Source organism: Crocuta crocuta, unplaced genomic scaffold, assembly GCF_008692635.1.
Source record: "Crocuta crocuta isolate KB4526 unplaced genomic scaffold, BGI_CrCroc_1.0 scaffold110, whole genome shotgun sequence".
Taxonomy (NCBI): Eukaryota; Metazoa; Chordata; class Mammalia; order Carnivora; family Hyaenidae; genus Crocuta; species Crocuta crocuta.
The window spans coordinates 372,171-392,353 of record NW_027527386.1 but is presented as its reverse complement, the minus strand read 5'-3'; the positions used below and the strand labels follow the sequence as shown (position 1 = coordinate 392,353).

Here is a 20,183-nt window from a genome sequence, read left to right as displayed (position 1 = left end):
CTACTTGGGTTTCTTCCCATTGGTGCCACACTGAGCCTAATTGGGACCCCCGACAAAAGGGATAATTAAGATTATGCTCCTGTGGGCACCTGTCTGTCTCGGTGAAAACGCATGTGACCCTTGATCTTGGGGTTGTTGGGTTTGAGTCCCATATTGGGTGTAGAGATTACTTAAAAATAAAATCTTTAAAAAATATATGAGGGGGCGCCTGGGTGGCTTAGTCGGTTAAGAGTCCGACTTTTGCTTGGGTCATGATCTCGCGGTTCGTGGGTTCGAGCCCCACGTCGGGCTCTGTGCTGACTGCCAGCTCAGAGCCTGGAGCCTGTTTCAGAGTCTGTGTCTCCCTCTCTCTCTGACCCTCCCCTGCTCACGCTGTCTCTCTCTCTCTCTCTCTCTCCTAGAAATAAAAAATATGTATATATGAGTTTGGTGTCATTAAAGTCAGCAAAGAAAAATTATAATAAATTCTGGTTTGGGTATAAATAAGATATTTCACTGTAAAATAACAATGTCAGTGTTAAAGTATTTACTTTGTAATGTTTCACTATTATTTCAATGACTAACATTACAGGGGAAAATTAACCACGCAACAATTTTAACCATTAAAAAAACACATGTAGATGGGGGCCTTTATTTTTCCTTTAACTTCAGGTTCCAATTATGGTTTGACTTGCCACCATCTCTATTTAAAATTTTGTTCTTTTGTTAATCATGTTTTTAAAAAATGTTTATTTTTGAGAGACACAGAATGAGCAGAGGAGGAGCAGAGAGAGAAGGAGACACAGAATCTGAAGCAGTTCCAGGCTCTGAGCTGTCAGTCCAGAGCTCGACGTGGGGCTCAAACCCACGAACCATGAGATCATTATCTGAGCCGAAGTCAGTTGCTTAATGAACTGAGCCACCCCGGTGCCCCCATATGGGGTTTTCTTTTTTGGTGTTAATTCTGACTCCTTACAGCATTGCATTAAAATATTATTGCTCTTATGGTCTCACATTTTGCTTGAAAATATTAATGAGAGTTGATGCGTGACTTTTATTTTTATTGATGACTTGATCTCCTATTTTATTTGAGAATGTTCATCACTAGGAAAAAGTAGAAATGTAGCTGTTCCTCACTCACTCACCCTACTAATCTCCACCTTGCTTCCAAACTTGCAGGACTCCCGAATTTCCTAAGCTGGACACTGGACACCCCTGGTGTCTCAGGGTCAGGGTCTGCAGCCTGGGTTGACAGCATGGGGACACAGAAGCCTCTCCCGAAGGACAAGAGACTGCAGGTGTCCCCATGGACTCACCACGACCTTCAAGGTCTTCTTGACACCATCCATGAGGAAACGATTATAGACAGCAGCCTTGACCTCCACCTCATGTAGACCGACCTTCAGAGGCACGATGAGAAAAGGCACGGCTATTGAGGACTTGGCTGGGATTTCCAGAATCTGCTGGTAGGGCTTCTTGGCAGTGGCCTGGCTGCAGAAGGCTGGGTTGTAGAGCAAGTTCACCCTCACCTGCCAGGGAGAGAGTATCAGGCAGAGGAATGTACCATGGTTCTGCCATGCACCATTATCCAAGCTCTCCATCATACCTCTGCCACCCCAGAGACCAACCTTGAGCTCCCCAACATCCTCGTAATTGTAGAGCACGGCTCGGATCTCCACTTGTTCATTGCGCACCACAGAGTAAGGTAGCCGCAAGTCGATGAAGAAGTCTTGCATCACCGTGACCTCGTAGGGGTCAGCCACGCAGATCCCTGCCCAGGAGTGGAGTGTCAAGGGGAGGAGGTGGACAGGGTCTCACTGCTTACCCCTGACTGTGGGAGCTGTGTCAAGCTCAGCCTGTGTTTGTAGAAGCCCGTGGGCTAAACAATTGTAAAGGTGATACATTACCGATAGCAGTGGCAGCTGGGAGTCACTGTGATATACGATTTCTATTTTCTTCTTGCAGTTTTATTCATAGGTAGGTGTGCAGGGGGGAAGAGCTAAGGCATACCTGAAGGGTCCATACCTGTGCTCTCCAAAATGGTAGCCTGAACTCTCTCTGGTCCCTGGGCACTTGGAATGTGACTAGCTCAGAAAACTTAAAAAAAATTTTTTTTAATGTTTATTTATTTTTGAGGCACACAGAGAGAGACAGAGCATGAGCAGGGGAGGGGCAGAGAGAGAGGGAGACAGAATCTGAAGCAGGCTCCAGGCTCTGAGCTGTCAGCACAGAGCCTGGTGCAGGGCTCGAGCTCAAGAGTCATGAGATCATGACCTGAGTGGAAGTCAGATGCCTAACCAACTGAGCCACCCAGGTGCCCCATAGCTCAGAAAACTTTTAAACATATGTTTAGAACAACTTTAATATGCTAATCTGCCTTTTCAATTGTACATTTTTCAAATCTTAAAATAGAGATCAAAGTATTTCCAATGAAAGTCTATGGGTGCCTTTCCACTGATGGCTCAGTCAGTGGAGAGTGCAACTCGACCTGGGGCCAGAAATCGAGCCCCATGCAGGGTGTAGAGATGACTTATAAATAAAAATGAAATGTTAAAGAAAAAGGTTAGCACCCTCCTTGAGATGCCTGCAGGTATAAAATATGTGCCAGATTTCAAAAGCTTAGTACAAACAGGAGTAAATTGTATCTTTCATAATTTTGACATATTAATAGATTATTCTCAAATATGAACAGATGATTATTATAACATTATTATGATTGCGATTTTTTTTTAAACATATTTTTGAACTTTTTTTTTTACCATTTACCACATATTGAAAGAATAATAGTTTGGAGATATTTGGTTAAAGAAAATGTATAATAAAATTGATTTTACCTCCTCTTTTTAATGGGGCTACAAGAAGATTTAAAATGATGAACAGCTATATTGTATTTCTGGTGGACAGTGCTGATCTACAGGGAGTGAAAACGATGGCAAAAGCAATGGTTAATTTGTGATTCAACAGCTACGAGGTTATATTCAAGCAAAGGGTTGATGCAAGCAAAATTTATAAAAGCATTATCATATTACAAGTGTTACCCTAAAAAATAAATAAAAATACTATTGCACCAAGAAGTGTAAAAAATTTGGGGCACCTGGATAGTTCAGTTGGTTAAGTATCCAACTGTTGATATCGGCTCAGGTTATGATCTCTGGGTTTCTGAATTGGAGCCTGGCGTCAGGCTCTGAGCTGATGGTGTGGAGACTGCTTGGGATTCTCTTTCTCTCTCTCTGCCCTGGACGATTTCCCTCTCCCTCTCTCTCTCAAAATAAATAAACATTTAAAAAAGACAGTTAAGAAAAAGAAATCTATAAAAGTTTAATAAATTTTTTGCTTATTTTTCAGTGGTGGAAAAAAATAGAGGCTTAAACAAAATCCTTATTTCCTAACCTACAGTCATTATTCATCATTCTCAGGGAGTCTCTTATACTCACAGGAAGTAGTTACCATTTCTTTTCTACTAGTCATTTTTACAGTTTTAAAAAAAGTTTATCTTTTAGCCATTTCTACACCCAATGTGGGCCTCGAACTCACAATCCCAGGATCCCGAGTTGCACGCTCCTCCAACTGAGCCAGTCAGGTGTCCCTGTTTTCGCATTCTTAATTTTTAAAAGAATGTCTATTTGTTTTTGAGACAGAGAGACAGACCACGAGTGGAGGAGGGGCAGAGAGAGACACACACACAGAATCCAAAGCAGGCTCTGGGCTCTGAGCTTTCAGCACAGAACCTGACATGGGGCTCGAACTCACGAGCCATGAGATCATTACCAGAGTCAAAGCCGGATGCTTAACCAACTGAGCCAACCAGACGCCATCCCCACCCCCCGTTTTCACATTCTTAAAGTCATACTTAATTTGAAAAACCAGCTTTTGCACCATAAATAGGAGACTACCTCCAGGGAAACAAAACGGTTTTGTTAAATACTGGCTAGCTTGCGCTGTGCCTGCGCAAAGCGGGACCTGCTCTCTCCTTGCTAATCAAAGTCGGTCGACAAGACCTGGAGAGGAGATGAAGGCACCTGTGCACCAGGCTTCGCTGTTCCCTTGAACAAGACGGAAGGACCGAAAGAGAACCAAAAACGGAGTGACTTCTGACACACCATCCGTGTTATGTTTAAGGCAGAGAAACGACTATTCTCCGTGATCCTGGAAGGACAGCTACATGTCGCCACTGGTTTGTCCAAACCCACGGAAGGTACATCACTGAAAGGGAACCCTAAGCTACTGACTGCAGTTAATGATAATGTATCAATATTGTCCCATCAAATGTACCACCAAATGCAGAAAAGGGTTAGAAAGGGAATTTGGGGGAATTGAGGAGTGAGTGGCAGTTCTCTGTGCTTTGTGCTCAATGGTTTCTGTAAACCTAAAATTGTTTAAGAAAACCCGTTAATTGAAAAAAAAAACAATCAACTGGGGCACCTGGGTGTCTCAGTCAGTTAAGCGTCCGACTCTTGATCTCAGCTCAGGTCATGATCTCACGGTTTCATGAGTTCGAGGTCTGCATTGGGCTCTGTGCAGCCAGCAGTGCAGAGCCTGCTTGGGATTCTCTCTCTCTCCCTCTCTCTGCCCCTCCCAGATCACGCTGTTTCTCTCTCTCTAAATAAATGAATAAATAAGCTTAAAAACATCGTACCTGGTAAGACAACAATATTGGGAAGACGTCACAAGGGTACAGAGAGCAGAATAGAAAAACCACAGGACCCTTTACGATGCTGCCCCCATCACACCCGGGGGGCGTTGGACAACTTCTGGGGATATTTTGGGGACATGTTACAACCGGGGTGGGAGTGCCCCCAGAATCTAGCGGGTAGAGGCCACGAATGCTGCTCAACATCCTATGTTGCACAGAGAGCCATCCGTAGAGAGCCATCCAGCCCTGAATGACGTCAGTGATGAGGTGCAGATGCAGGACAGGCTTCCTCTAGGCTCCAGACACATCCGACCCCCTCCCCCTCAACCCTGTGGATCATATTAAAATGCAGGTTCTGAGTCATCAGGTCAGGAGTGGGGTCCAAGATTCTGAATTGCTACAAACTCCCAGGTAAAGCACCTTTGCCAGATGACTAGTGGTTCAGGGCACATGCTTTCAGTAGCTGAGATCTAAACTGTGGCTTTCAACTTTCTCTTTTCAAGCTGCAAGAACTTTTCTGATTTTAAGGAAGCCTCACACAGGACCTTCATATACACACACGGACCGTGAGGAGATATGAAGATACTCTGATCTGAAACACGGGTGGGGGCCACAAACCGGAAGTGCGCTGAGCTGTTTCTGGAGTTTCAGGCAAAAGGAAAATCATGAGCCCCTGTGCCCAGAAATCCATGTGCCGCCCTCACTCGGTCAAGAGAAACTGCCAGTTTCAGTTCCTTCCGTTAAAACGAAACAAGCAAAGAGGCAGATTTTGAACATCTTGAAGTCAGGAAAGGGAAGTGATAATAAAGTGCAATTTATTATAAATGGTAACAAAACAAAATTATTAAACACGTTGCTTTGGCACGAATAAGAAATTTCTACTTCCCCTCCTTTTTAATGTTTCAATATTTTTTCAACTCCTTTAATGCTCAGGGGGAAAAAAATAACCTTTAAAATGTACCTAAATCATGGGGCACCTCAGTGGCTCAGTGGGTTAAGTGTCCGACTTCGGCTCAGGTCATGATCTCACAGGTTTGTGGGCTCGAGCCCCACGTCGGGCTCTGTGCTGACAGCTCAGAGCCTGGATCCTGCTTCGTATTCTGTGTCTCCCTCTCTCTCTGCCCCTCCCCCACTCATGCTTTGTCTTTCTCTCTCTCAAAAATAAATAGACATTAAAAAAATAAAAATAAATAAAATGTACCTAAATCAGGCACACGGGACAGGGGCACACATTTCCCCTCTAGCCTCAAACTCCAATATGGCTCTGACGGTGCTGGTTTCTATTTACAATGGAGGTATTTTGTTCATCATCGATTTTTGTTGTTAGAGTCACGTTGATTTTTTCAAAATGATCACGTGAAAATATTACTCATCTATTCTTAAAGTTAGTGCCTCTCTCGCCTCACCCTGCTTCCGGGCCTGCCCGAGGCCACCAGTGTTAGACCAGGGCTTGCCAGCTCCCTGTGGTCGCCTCCTCCCTGTACCTTTTTGCCAAGATTCACAATCTGACCATCCATGTTCCAATCATGCATTTCATCCTGCTTCCTCTTTTATATTTTCTTAATCAATTTACCCATCACCCTGTCAACGTGTCAATATTACCCTTTGAGGGTGTTTGTTCTTGCAAATCTGTGCTGTCAGCATGGGGGAGACTGTGTACGTCGGGGGTGGGCAGACTGGACGTATGTGGGAACTCTCGTACCTTCCCCTCAATTTTGCTGTGAATCTAAAACTGCTCTCAAAAGAAAATCTATTTACAAAAAGCACTGCCTTATCATCCACAGAGTAGGACACCCCTCTTGTCACCTGGGAGCAGTATGTCAGCCACCCAGACATAGGGGATCTCTCTGGATGGGATGAGAAAATGCCCAGTGGCCCTGGGGTGCCTGCCTGCTGAGCTTGGGGCCACCACCTTCTCTCACCTTTCTTGTCCGACAAGCTCACAGCCAGAATCTCCCAGGTGGTGATGGAGTCTTTCAAAAATATACTTATGGACTTCGTGGAGATTCTGGATGGGGGAGAAGTAGGGGTATCAGGAGGAGGCAGACGTCAGGGGTGTGGGGGAACAGCTGGTGTGGAGGGGCCCCAAGGGGTAGGTTGGAGGTGGGTGGGGGTGGGGCACATGAAAGTAGATGGACTCTTGACTTTCTTCTAGGCTTGATTATGGGGTTGCATGATGATTCCAGAAGAGAGGGGTATGGGGTACATGAAAATGAAGTGGTCCAGCCTGGGCTGCTATAGGAGCTGGCCTGGAGGATGGATTGATTTGGGGGTATCTCAGCCTTACCCATCTTTCGCAGGTTGATTGAGATCTTCCATGCGCCACAGCCAGCTCTCAGGGAACTGGCTTCTGGAAATGATGTCTTCTTCTGGGATTATATCCTCATCCATCTCACCTGGGAGGCACAGGGTGAGGAGTGGGTAATCTGGGTTTAGAATAGACCCCTTTCTCCACTGAACCCGAGATACTTATCTCTACATATCTGAAGGGGTTCCCACCAGCAAAACACACCACAGTCCATGATGGCGGGAGGGGGGGTTGGCGGGGGGGGNGGGGGAGGTTCACAGGCATGTTTGCCTTATTGCTCCTCCCCAACCCCCAACACTATTAAAAATGACATTTTGCAACTGTATTGGTACAAAGGCAAAAATAGTCCAGGCTGGGTCATATTATTTCCTCTCATCCTATTTTCACAGGAATGAAAGCATTTCCATGAGTCTCTGAGCATGGTGGCTCCCAGGATCCGTGCCTGCTGCATCTGTTGGTTGTGGTTCCCAAGCAAACAGGTGGCTCATGAGACTCCCCAGACCTGTTGGTGACCCCTGGCGATGGGGTGGCCTGACACCATCAGCGAGTAGATGAAGTATGGCCAGAATACGGTTCAGCCCTGTCTGAGCTTTCCTCAAAACACGAGGGGCGATTGTAACGTGGCTCTCGGTCTGCCTAGTAACAAAGTAGGTGAAATCCACTGAAGCCTAAATCCACCCACATTGTGGAATAATCCATCAAAGTGCCTGTGGGATACACACATGCAAGTAACTCTGTCTCACCTCCAACCGACTAAAGAAATCATACAACACGAGACACCTGGGTGGCTCAGTCCATTGAGTGTCCAACTACTGTTCAGGTCATGATCTCACGGTTGGTGATTTGGAGCCCTGCATCAGGCTCGCTGCTGTCTGTGTGAGCCTGCTAGGGATCTTCTGTCCCTTCCTCTCTCTGCCCCTTCCCTGCTTGCACGTGCTCGCCCTCTCTCAAAAATAAATAAATATTAAAAAATAGATAGGAGTCGGGGCGCCTGGGTGGCTTAGTCGGTTAAGCGTCCGACTTTCGCTTAGGTCATGATCTCGCGGTTCGTGGGTTCGAGCCCCGCGTCGGGCTCAGTGCTGACTGCCAGCTCAGAGCCTGGAGCCTGTTTCAGTCTGTGACTCCCTCTCTCTCTGACCTCCCCTGCTCGCGCTGTCTCTCTCTCTCTCTCTCCTAGAAATAAATAAAAACATTAAAAAAAATTTTAAAAAAATAGATAGGAGTCAAGATTGCAGAGAAGTAGGGGGACTGGGATTTCCCTTGTCTGTCAAACATAGCTGTCCTGAGGTCAGAACACTTGGACTGAAGTGTCCTGTGATTTCAGCGTGACTTTCTTCTGACCCAGCTGGCCTGTGCGTGTGGCTGTGGGGAGGGAGCCAGCCCGGGGGCAGTAGCGATATTTGGGGTCACTGGGAGAGGGCAGTCTCCTCCCTCAAGTACTGTGGGAGGAGGGTTTAGTGACACCCCCCCCCGGACAAAAGACCCTGCAGGCACCAGCCATGTTGGCTGGGGGGAAAGGCTCTACCCCGGAACTCGGTCCGTGCTGTAACAGGGGTGGGCAGGGGGAATCCTTTAAGACATCAGGGTTTGCATCTCAGCTGAGTGCCTAGGAGGCTCGGGAAGCTGTGGACAAACCGGCCCCCACCCCGTGGGCAGCCTGAACAGCATGGTTTGACACAGTCAGTCGGGTGGGGGGCGGGGGAGGAGAGACTGGGGTGCCGCCATTTCTCCCCAACATCAACACGGTGGGGCTTCAGGGAACAGGACAGCAGTTGAGTATTGTTCAAACAGATATAAAGAATATTTCTGAACGAGAATTTAGAATAACAGTCATAAGACTGGTAGCTGGGCCTGAAAAAAGCCTAGGAGACAGCAGAAATCTATTGCTGAAGAGACCAAATACCTATGAAATAATCACGATGAATTAAGAAATGCTGTAAATGAGATGCAAAATAACCCAGCTGCAGTGATAGCAAGGATGGAAGAAGTAGAGTAGAGGATAGGTGAAATAGAAGATAAAATTATGGGAAATGACGAAGCTGAAAAAAAGAGGGTGAGGAAATTACTAGGCCATGAGGGGAGAATCAGAGACCTAAGTGATTCCATAAAATGAAAAAGACCTAATGGATTCTTCTTCCATATCACGGAAGTTCTAGAAGAAGAGAGAGAAAGGAGCAGAGGTTTATTTGAATAAATTATGGCTGAGAGCTTCCCTCATCTGGGGAAGGAAATAGGCATCTAAGTCTAGAAGCAAAGGGAACTCCTTTCAAAATCAACAAAACAGGTCAACACTATGACATATCACAGTGGAACTGGCAAAATACAAAGATAAAGAGAGAATTCTGAAAGCAACTAGGGAAAAATGGGCCTTAGCCTACAAGAGTAGACACAAAAGGGTAGTAGCAAGCTGTCCACTGAAATTTGGCAGGCCAGAAGGAAGTAGCAAGAAATATTCAATGTGCTGAATAGGAAAAATATGCAGCCAAGAATCCTTTATCCAGGAATGCTGTCATTCAGGATAGATGGAGAGGTAAAGGCTTTCCCAGACAAACAAAAACTGAAGGAGTTCAGGGCGCCTGGGTGGCTCAGTCAGTTAAGCTTCCGACTTTGGCTTAGGTCATGATCTTGCGGTTCATGGGTTCAAGTCCCGTGTTGGGCTTTGTGCTTACAGCCAGCTCAGAGCCTAGAACCTGTTTCAGATTGTGTGTCTCCCTCTCTCTCTGACCTTCCTCTGCTCACACTCTCTCTCTCTCTCTCTCAGAAATAAATAAAACATTAAAAGAATTAAGAAAAAAACCCAAAAAACTGAAGGAATTCATGACCACTAAATCAGTCCTGTAGGAGAGCCTAATGGGGACTCTGTGAGTGGAAAGCAGCAAAGACTATAAAGGACCAGAGACAGCACCGTAAGTGTGAAACCTGCAGATAACACAATGACACTAAGTCCATCTCTTTTGATAATCACTCTAAATGTAAATGGACTAAATTCCCCAATCAAAAGACATAGGGTAACATAGGGTATCAGAATGGATAAAAAACAAGATCCATCTATATGTTGCCTACAAGAGACTTATTTTAGACCTGTGGACATGTGAAGGGATGGAGAGCCATCTGTGATGCTATTGGATGTCAAAAGAAAGCCGGAGTAGCCATACTTGTACCAGACAAACTATATTTTAAAACAAAGACTGTAACAAGAGATGAAGAAGGGCATTATATCATAATTGAGGGTTCCATTATCAAGAACTAACAATTGTAAATATTTATGCCCCCAAAATGAGAGAACCTAGATATAGAAATCAATTAATCACAAACATAAACAAACATATAGGTAATATCATTGCCTTGGAGGAGACTTTAATACTCTACTTACTGCAATGGAAAGATCATCTAGGCAGAAAATTAGTAAGGAAACAATGGCTCTGAATGACACATTGGACCAGATGAAGTTAACATATATTCAGAACTTTTCATCCCAAAGCAGCAGAATATACATTCTTCTCAAGGGCACATGGAACATTCTTGAAAATAGATCACATATTGGGTCACAAAATAGCCCTCAGCAAGTATAAAAGGATTGTGATTATACCATGAATATTTTCCAATCACACTGTGAAACTTGAAATAAACCACAAGAAAAAAAATGGAAAGCCCCCAAACACTTGGACATTAAAGTACATCCTACTAAAGAATGAATGAGTCAACCGGGATATTAAAGGAGAAATTTAAAAATGTGTGGAGACAAATGAAAATGAAAACATGACAGCCAAACCCTTTGGGATGCAGCAAAAGCAGTTCTAAAAGGACAATGCATTGCAATTCAGGCCAATCTCAAGAAGCAAGAAAGGTCCCAAATGCATAACCTAACCTCACATCTAAAGGAACTAGAAAGGCAGCAGCAAAAAGAAAGCCCACGGCCAGCAGCAGGAGATAAATAATAAAGATAAGAGCAGAAATAAATAACATAGAATCCAAAAAAAAGACAACCTAGTAGAACAGATCAATAGTTCTGATATAGTGTAAGAGATGGTTTTGTGAAAGAATAAATAAAATTGATAACCCCCTAGCCAGGCTTCTCAAAAAGAAAAGCGAGAGGACGCAACAGATAAAATCATGAATGAAAGAGGAGCAACACAACCAATGCCACAGAAATAAAATTATTTGAGAATGCAATGAAAAATGATATGCCAACAAACTGGACAATCTAGAAGAAATGGACAAATTCCTAGACACCCATGCACTACCAAAACTCAAAAGGGAAGAAATAGAAAATTTGAACACACCCATAACCACTGAAGACGTTGAATAGGTTATCAAAAATCTCTCAACAAATAAGAGTCCTGGGTAAGATGGTTTCTCAGAGGAATTCTACCAGACATTTAAAACAAGAGTTCATACCTATTCTCCTGAAGCTGTTCCAAAGACAGAAATGGAATGAAAGCTCCAGACTCATTCTATGAAGCCAACATTACCTTGATTGCCAAACCAGACAAAGACCCTACTAAAAAGGAAAATTACAGGCCAATATCTCTGATGAATATGGATGTAAAAATTCTCAAAAGATATGAGCAAATCGAATTCAGCAGTATATTAAAAGAATTCTTCACCGTGATTGAGTCTGATTCATTCCTGGGCTACAGTACTGGTTCAATATTTACAAATCAATCAACATGATACATCACATCAATAGAAGAAAGGATAAGAACCATAGGATCCTGGGGCACTGGGTGGCTCTGTCAGTTAAGTGTCTGACTTTGGCCCAGGTCATGACCTAGCAGTTTGTTGGGTTCAAGCCCCAAATCGGGCTCTGTGCTGACAGTTCAGAGCCCGGAGCCTGCTTCAGATTCTGTGTCTCCCCTTCTCTCTGCCCCTCCCCTCCTCATGCCCTGTCTCTCTCTGTTTCTTGATAATAAATAAATGTTTAAAAAATTAAAAAATAAGAACCATAGGATCCTGTAAGTAGATGCAGAAAAAGTATTTAACAAAATACAGCATCCATTGTTAATAAAAATGCTCAGTAAGATTGGAGTAGAAGGAACATACCTTATCATCAAAGCCATATATGAAAGGCCCGCAGCTAATATCCTCAGTGGGGAAAAAACAGAGCTTTCCCACGAAGATCATGAACATGACAGGGATGCGAACTCTCACCACTGTTGTTAAACGCAGTGTTGGACATCGTAGCCTCAGCAATTAGACAACAAAATGAAATAAAAGTCATCCAAATTGGCAAAGAAGAAGCCAGACTTTCACTCTTCACAGATGACATGATACTCTACCTGGAAAACGCAAAAGACTCCACCCAAACTGCTAGGAACTGATACATGAATTCAGCAAAGTCGCAGGATGTAAAATCAATGTAGAGAAATTGGTTACATTTCTATACACCGATAATGAAGCAGCAGAAAGAGAAATCAAGGGATAAATCCCATTTACAATTACACCAAGAACCATGAAATACCTAGAAATAAGCCTAACCAAAGAGGTAAAAGATCTGTATGCTGACACCTATAGAAAAAGTTTATAAAAGAAATTGAAGAAGACACAAAGAAATGGAAAAACAGTCCATGCTCATGGATTGGAAGCACAAATATTGTTAAAATGTTGATGCTACCTGAAGCAATCTTACACATTCAATTCAATCCCAATGAAAATAGCACCAGCAGTCTTCACAGAGCTAGAACAAACAATCCTAAATTTTTATGAAACCCCAAAAGACCCCAAACAGCCAAAGCAATGGTGAAAAAAACAAAACTAAACAAAAACCAAAGGTGAAGGCATCACAGTCCTGGACTTAAGTCTGTATTACAAAGCGGTAATCATCAAGACAGTATGGTATTGTCACAAAGACAGACACATTGACCAGTGGAATAGAACAGAACCCAGAAATGGACCCATAAATGTATGGCCAACTAATCTCCCACAAAGCAGGAAAGAATATCCAATGGAAAAAAAGACAGTCTCTTTAGCAAAGGGTGCTGGGAGTACTGGGCAGCAACGTGCCGAAGAATGAAACTGGACTACTTTCTAACACCACACAAAAGTAAATTGAAAATGGATGAAAGACCTAAATGTGAGACAGGAAACCATCAAGATCCTACATGAGAAAACAGGCAGCAACCTCTTTGTCTTCACCTGCAGCAACTTCTTACTTAACATGGCTCCGAAGGCAAGGGAAATAAAGGAAAAACTAACTATTTGGGACTCCATTAAGGCAAAAAGCTTCTGCACAGCAAAGGAAACAATCAACAAAACTAAAAGGCAACCAATGGAATGAGAGAAGATGTTTGTAAATGACATAGCAGAAAAGGGCTAGTATCTGAAATCTATAAAGACCTTACCAAACTCAACACCTAAAAAACAAGCAATCTATATCTACTGTCATACAGGCTACGTAAAAATTGATTTTGGGGGAAATTTCCCTTGGCTTAAATTCTGCCATTATCTGTCAGCACAAAGAGGTTTAAACATTGACTATACAGGAATAAAGAGGAAGTCCACAGTGGAGGGACCCAGCAGACGGCCCCTTAATCATGTGATCAGGGCTCAGGGAACCACAATGCGCGAATCAATGTCTTTAGGCTCCTGATATGATGCACTGAGAATCCAAATGTCTCTTCTGTGACAATGCTGCCCCCAAATGCAAAGCCTGGAGGTCACTATGAGGACACATGGAGCCAGCCCAGACCGCGGGACAGCCCCCCAACAGCTGGACGTGAAAGTCACTAAGACGGATGCACTGCCAGGGGTTGAGCAGATCCAAAGACACTAAGGAGAACCCACCAGTAAATATGACGTCTGTTCCTGGACCAGAACCTTTTCCTATAAAGGACCCAAACCAAACCAGACCACCCAAGCCAAAGGGAAACCACTGGCAAACCTGAGTGGGGTTGGAGGGTTTGGAGGTGGTAACAAGTCACCACTAATGTCCGAACTCTGATGACTGTGCTGTGGTTTTGTGGGAGAATATCTTTGCTTCTAGAAATTCCACATGGAGCTAATTGGGTTTAATGCCCATTTCTCCCTTTTCTGTTTGAGACTCTTTAAAGACCAAAACAACAACAACAACAACAAAAATCCCAACCCAAAAGAGATGAATATGTTTGCTTGGATCGGGCAGCCTGCGGCTGTGATGTTTCCGCATCTTCCTTAGTTTTTAAACAAAGGGGTTCTGTGTTGTGACTTTTCATCCTGTGGTTGATAAGGAAATTTCCCTCGGTTTCACGAGCTGCTCACACTGGCCTTTGTTCTCGGAGCCCAATTTGGACGACACCGTTTCTGGTCCCCCACGGAAACGATGTGCAAGAGAAGTGTTCAAACGGCCAGTGAGAAGGGTCAGCGGAGCAGCCGCCGCTCTGCACACAGTGGTTAAAGAGCAATCGGGACCAGTTGCCTGAGCGGGGGACCTCCCAGGGTGACCCTCATGCAAAGTGCCGTGACGCCCCCGGCACGGTGGGCTCCCTGTGGGTTTTCTTTGGTAAGGAGAGCTAAAAATCCATCTCAGACAGAAGCATCCTCCCCCTTCAGACAGGGCCCCCTCTCCCCTCAGACAGCTTCTGCTTCCTCCACAGAGGGGTGCACACTCCCCTCTCTGGCCCTCCTCCCCCTCAGACAGAGGCATCCGACCCCCAAACAGGCCCCTTCCCCTCAGACAGGTCCTGTCCCTTCCCACTACGCCCTTTTCCGTCAGACCAGGCCTCCCCTCCTTAACAGAGCCTCTCCATTCTAGCTGGGCCTCCTCCCTCAGACCATGACCTTCTCTATCAGACCAGGTCTCCCTCCTCCCACTGAGCCTCCCAAGTCTGGGCTAGCCTATTCCCCCCAATTGGGCGTCTACACTCAGATCAGTCCATGTCTCTCAGGCCAGTTCTCCCCCGTCTGGCTGGCCTCCCCACTCTGACCAGGCCCTGCCCCCTCTGACCAGGCCTCCCCCTCAGGCCGGCCTACAGGCAGGGCACTCACTCCGGGCCAGCCCCAGGTGGGCGCTGCGGCTGTGGTTGAGCCTCAGCTGGGTGATGTAGTTGCAACAGTCCAGGAAGGCCTTCACGCACGAGGCCCCGAGCTGGATGTACCGGGCCCTGCGCTCGCAGGGGAACTTCATGGGGTTCTCCCGCATGCCGTGTTCACAGCACTTGCGCACCTCCTTCGGGTACTGACCCACTGTGGGGACACGACAGCCGTCAGGCCCTCAGCCGCCGCTTCGAAGCAGGTAGGACATCCCCACAGCCCAGCCCCGCCCTCCTCCCTCCAGGGCTGGGCCCCTGATGGGCAGGGTTCGGGGGAGGGCGGGGACCCTCACCTTTGTCCATCCTCTTCTCCATGAGCATCACGGAGCGGCGGCGCCGGGCAGCTGGTTTGGGGCACTCCAGCTCTGAGGGGAGGGGGACACGCAAACAAGACGGATTAAGCCCTGACTGTGGGTTCCTGACGTACCCCTCTCCGTAGCCTTGAGGGAGGAGCGTTGGTGCTCCCACTTGACAGATGAGGAAACTGAGGCTCCAAAAGCAGTGATCCGCTAGATGGTGGCTGGGGCAGGACTTGGAGCCAGGGCCTGCCGCCTCAGAACAGTGCCCTCCACCTGCTCTCAGCGACTGGGGGGAGGCCCCCCCTCCCCGGCCCTCACCTGTCCTGTCCGGAGTCTGCAGGTCTTTGTTGGTCCTGAAGGCCAGCCCTGCGTCCGTGAAGACGCCGGCATAGTCCTTCCCGCTGCCCGCGGTGCAGCCGATGTCTGCCTTCTCCACCACGTCCCAGATCTGTGGGGCGGGCAGGGGTCACGCGGAGGCCTGCATCCCCAGGTCTACATGCCCCGCCGCCCCTGCGTTCTGGTCCCAGGACCCCCTCAGAGCTGCGTGCGCACCTCCACCCCACCCCCCCCAGCGCGGCTCCTCCACGTGCGCCCCCATCCGCNCACCAGTGATGACCTCCAAAACCACCTACCTCTTCCCTCGGTCCTTCACTTCCTCCTTCCATTCTCCCTCCCCCCCTTCCTCCCTCTCCTAGTAAATTTTAATGAACTTACTATATGCCAAGCACCCATCCTGTATGGAATTTAGGTTCTGTGGAGGTCTGGGGAGGGGGCGGTTAGCAAATGAACAAATCCAATTTATAGGATGCCTAAAGGAGATGACAGGAAGAGAAGAGAGTGGAGGATGTGTGTGTGTTGGGGGGGGTGGGGCGCTTGAAATTTTACAGGATGCTCAGAGAGGCCTCTCTGTGAGATTGGGCCATCAGTGGCATCTGAGCAGAGACGTGAATGAAGTGATACAGCAATCCACACGGCTATTTGTAGGAAGATGGCTTTCTGGTTAAGGAGGAAACAGCCTATGCAAAGGTCCTGGAGCAACTCACCCATGGAAGTTGGAGATAAAATAAGGAGGCCCATGTGACTGGAGCAGAGTGAGTGAGGGGAAGAGAGGGAGGAGGGGAGGACAGGCAGGGGCCAGGGTAAATCCTACAGGGCCTTGGGGACTGCCAGGTAGACTTAGGCTTTTACCCCAAGGAGGTGGGAACTCCTAGAGAGCTCTGGGTGGAGGAGGGGGGGACCTGCTCGAGCCTGCCCCCTGGCTGTAGTAGAGTGATTGTACTACATAGAGTTTTTAATCTGTTATCCCAATCTTCAGCTGAGAAAACTGAGGCCCAGGAAGAGGAGTGACCTGTCCAGAGTCACACCGTCCCCAGAGGTTTGTCCGGAGCCAGAATCCACCAGCAGAAGCCTCACTGCACTGGCATCCCTGCATCTCTGCCTTGTGTCCAGGGCTCTTTCTGTGTTTGTGACTCTACACATTTCTGTGCCTTTAGGCCTCTGAAGTCCTGCCTTTTTCGGAGTCTCTCTCTGTCTCTATCTCTTTGTCTCTCCCTGAGTCTCTGCCTGGGGCGTGTCAGGGGCCCCGGCTGGCTGGTACCTGGATGGTGACGATAACGGTCCGGCCCACGGGAAGTAGATCATTGTTGACGGTGAAGATTCGATAGAGGACTGGAAGATGGGGGGAAAGAAAAGAGGGGGTGGGTGAGGACCTGCCCCCCCCCCCCCCAGTCTGCCCGGCCCTCTCCAGCCACCGCCCAGCCCCTCACCTGTGGAGCCTGGGGTGTAGATGGGCTTGTCCGTCTGGATGAAGAGGTACCCACTTTGAAAGCTGACCAGTACATTGTTCTCCACCACAGTGCCCCCGAAGTCCGCCTGGACAGTCACGAATTTTTTCCCCTTCCCTGATGTTAATTCCTGGTTGGCCGGGATCTAGGCATGGCCCAGAGAATCGTTGAGATGCCAACTCGGACCCTTTGCCCACATTCAGCCCCAGCCTTTTGGTGGGTCCCCTCCTGCCTGCCCCTCCTGCCAGTAGCGCCCGTCCCTCCCTGGGGGTCTCCCTCGTGTGCCCAGGTGGGGGCAGAGAGGTGCTGGGGGGGGAGTAAGGGCAAGAGGCGGGTAGGGATCAGAGGGGGGATGAGAAGGGGGATCAGATGGGGGCTTAGAGGACTTCAGGCAGGAGAGGGGTCAAAGCTAGGGGCTCAGGATGGGGGGGTAATTGAAGGAGGAGTCACAGAGAGGGGAGGGACATCAGCAGGTGCACCCACATTGATGCTGACTGTGCTCAAATGGTCGTTCTCCCTGATCAGAGCAATGGTCTCGCTGAACATCCTTTGCTTCTTGGCCGGGAAGTCGTAGACGCTGACCGTGACTGCAATGTTATTGTCCAGGTCATGGGCCTGCAGCAGTACCTTCTCCTCATTCTCCAGCCGCAGGACATTGGGGGTGATCATGGAGAACCTGCAGGAGCCGGTGGAGCGCAGGATGGAGCTGCCCTCCTAGGGACCCAGGGTCCCACCCTCACCCACACATCACGGAGCTCCCAAATCCTGTGAAGTCAGAGTACGAGCCCTCCAAATCACCGCAGGCACAGAATCACTGAACACACCATATGCACCAGACCTCCAGACCCCTGGTTCTAGAAACATCCGCCTCCCGTCACTACCCCGAATGCCACAAACACCCAACCCACGAAACCACGAGCTCACAGGCAGCCGGAATGGATTCACATCCCAACCCGCTGACCCCTGCCTCCACAGACCCATGTGCACCCTGGATTCTACTGGGACCTGAACCCATAAATGCCACTCCCACCTCACAAGTAGCCTGGTTTGGGGAAGGGGCATGACCACTCACATGGGGTCCCCCAGTGCCAGGGGCAGGCTGGTGAGCAGCAGCAGCAGGCTGGGGCCTGAGGCGGGCCCCATGGTGCAGGGAAGGTGGAGGGACAGAGGGGTGAGGGAGAGGATTGGGAGGGAATGAGCAGAGGCTGTTGGAGGCTGCCTTTTATCTGGCTCCCGCCTCCCCGCCTCCGGCCTCAGCCCCGCCCACAGCTCCGTGGCCTCCCCCTCCTGGAGCTGCCCCAGATTTCTCAATACCATTTCCCAAGTTCTTCAATCCCTGGGGCCAGTGTGTCCTGAGGTAACTAACCCGAGGGCATGCCCTCCAGCAGCATGGACACACCTTCCCCCTGCCATGGTCTCCTCAGGGTCAAGGTCAGTTGGTGAACAAAGACCTTTCCCTGTTACACATACTTAGTGGTGAAGGAACACTGAGGGCCAGAGAGCTCCCCACCCTAGATAGCTGGGCCTGGCGCCCAGTCTGGTTTTGGCCGTACATTGTTTAACCAATCCCTTCTGAGGGGCCCATCTCAATGCTGGTAGGTAGAGCCCCTCTTCCATGCTGTGGTCAGGCTGGGGGACAGAGGCAGCCCAGACACTCCAGTCCCCGTGCTGTGTCTTCCCAGTGAAGAACTCTGCTTTGTGGAGTGTCAGGAAAGACTTCTGAGAGGAGGGGACATTTCGGCTGGGCTTTGAAGTATGTGTTGAAGTTCACTCTCCCTGTGATCATGTGTTTTAATACAAGCGGAACCTGGAGATCCCTTCATGTACCCTTGTCAAGATGCCTGTGAGACTAGAATGGTTAAAAAAAAAAGGTTTCCTCATCAGTGAGGCAAGTTCCCATTGCTGGCATATTTTCTGTCTAAATCAATGTTGGAATATTATTGTCATTAATATTATTAAAATTATTACTATTGGTATACATTTGTATTTAATTTTTTGTATGAATAGCAAAGACAGTCATAGGATATAAACACCTAAAGGGTTCAAGTATATGTACAAGGAAAAGGCAATTTGCCTTCTCTTCCTGTTGCCAGCCACTCTGGTCTCACATGCCGCAGTGCCACCAAATCCCTTGTTTCCTTTCACAGATATGCATTGTTAAGTGTTTGCAAGTTTTAAACACAAATTCCCAGGGTTCTCTGCATGCTCTTCTTCCTGGTCTTCCTGGGTCACACCTTGCTTTCTTCATAAACCATATCCCTTCCAGATCCTTTACTATCAGTGCCCAGAGAGCTTCCTTGTTCTTAGAGGCAGCTGCCTCCTGTTACATTGTGTGCAAGTAACCGGCCTCTTCCCAATGGACAGACTTCCCTGGTTACAAGCCATGCCCTCTCCAGTGAGTAGTCTTGAGCCTGCATCACTTTCCAGCTCTGAACTTATTAGTGGTATACTTTGGGCACTTGATTAATAACCACTCTGCACCTCAGTTTCCCCACGTCAGATGAGACTGTCATAGCACACACTTCACAGCTGTCATCGCCGTGAAAGGGCATGACCCTGGACCAAGTGCTACTTACATTAGTAACCCTGCAAGATATTGCTGTCTTTCCCTCCGTGATTGTACTGAATTACATACTTTCTGGCCTTGCAGGAAATTGCTGGATTTCCCCACTGCCTCATCATGACAGCATGTTGTCAAAGCTTTGCATTTTTGCCTCGGTGTCATTTTGATGTGCACCTGTTGGATTCCCAGCAAGGTTGTGCAGTGGAAGAAGGGGTGTGCAAAGTCCATGTCACAGGAGGCAACATGTATGTGGGTGGGGGTGTCCCGATCTCTGAAAGGCCTGGTTGCCAAAGTCCCATGGTGTTAATGGGGAACCAGGCTCTGATTTCCTGTAAACCATGCCTTTTCCCTGGCCTAGGCTGCATGCCTGGAGTGGGGGAGGTGTGCAGACACAGAACAAACCTGGACCCTGTCTACTTTGATTGCATCACCTCTTCTTTGGAAGGAGTGAGGCGGCAAGCACCTGCTTACTGTCCAGAACTGAGATTCGACTTCTCAAGCAGGGGTTGGTGTACCTCCTAGGGTCCCCCAAAGCTCCCTGACTCCACTTTCCTCCCCCACCCCCTTTCCTGGTTTCATTAGAGCTNATACTCTACAGCAACTGGGGACTT

At 47.7% G+C, this 20,183-nt stretch overlaps 1 protein-coding gene across 1 annotated transcript; it reads right to left on the bottom strand.

The window, feature by feature from the left end:
* LOC144220143 (complement C3-like) lies at positions 1 to 18,186 on the bottom strand. The gene is made up of 12 exons (XM_077750345.1): positions 18,082 to 18,186; positions 17,493 to 17,685; positions 16,992 to 17,154; positions 16,823 to 16,893; positions 15,544 to 15,673; positions 15,220 to 15,291; positions 14,883 to 15,080; positions 6,900 to 7,008; positions 6,535 to 6,620; positions 1,608 to 1,750; positions 1,296 to 1,508; positions 1 to 36 (listed from the first exon to the last, which is right to left on the bottom strand). The coding sequence occupies exons 1-12, from the start codon at positions 18,150 to 18,152 to the stop codon at positions 1 to 3; spliced, it is 1,485 nt and encodes a 494-aa protein (XP_077606471.1). The 5' UTR covers positions 18,153 to 18,186.
* Between the last annotated feature and the right edge of the window lie 1,997 nt (positions 18,187 to 20,183).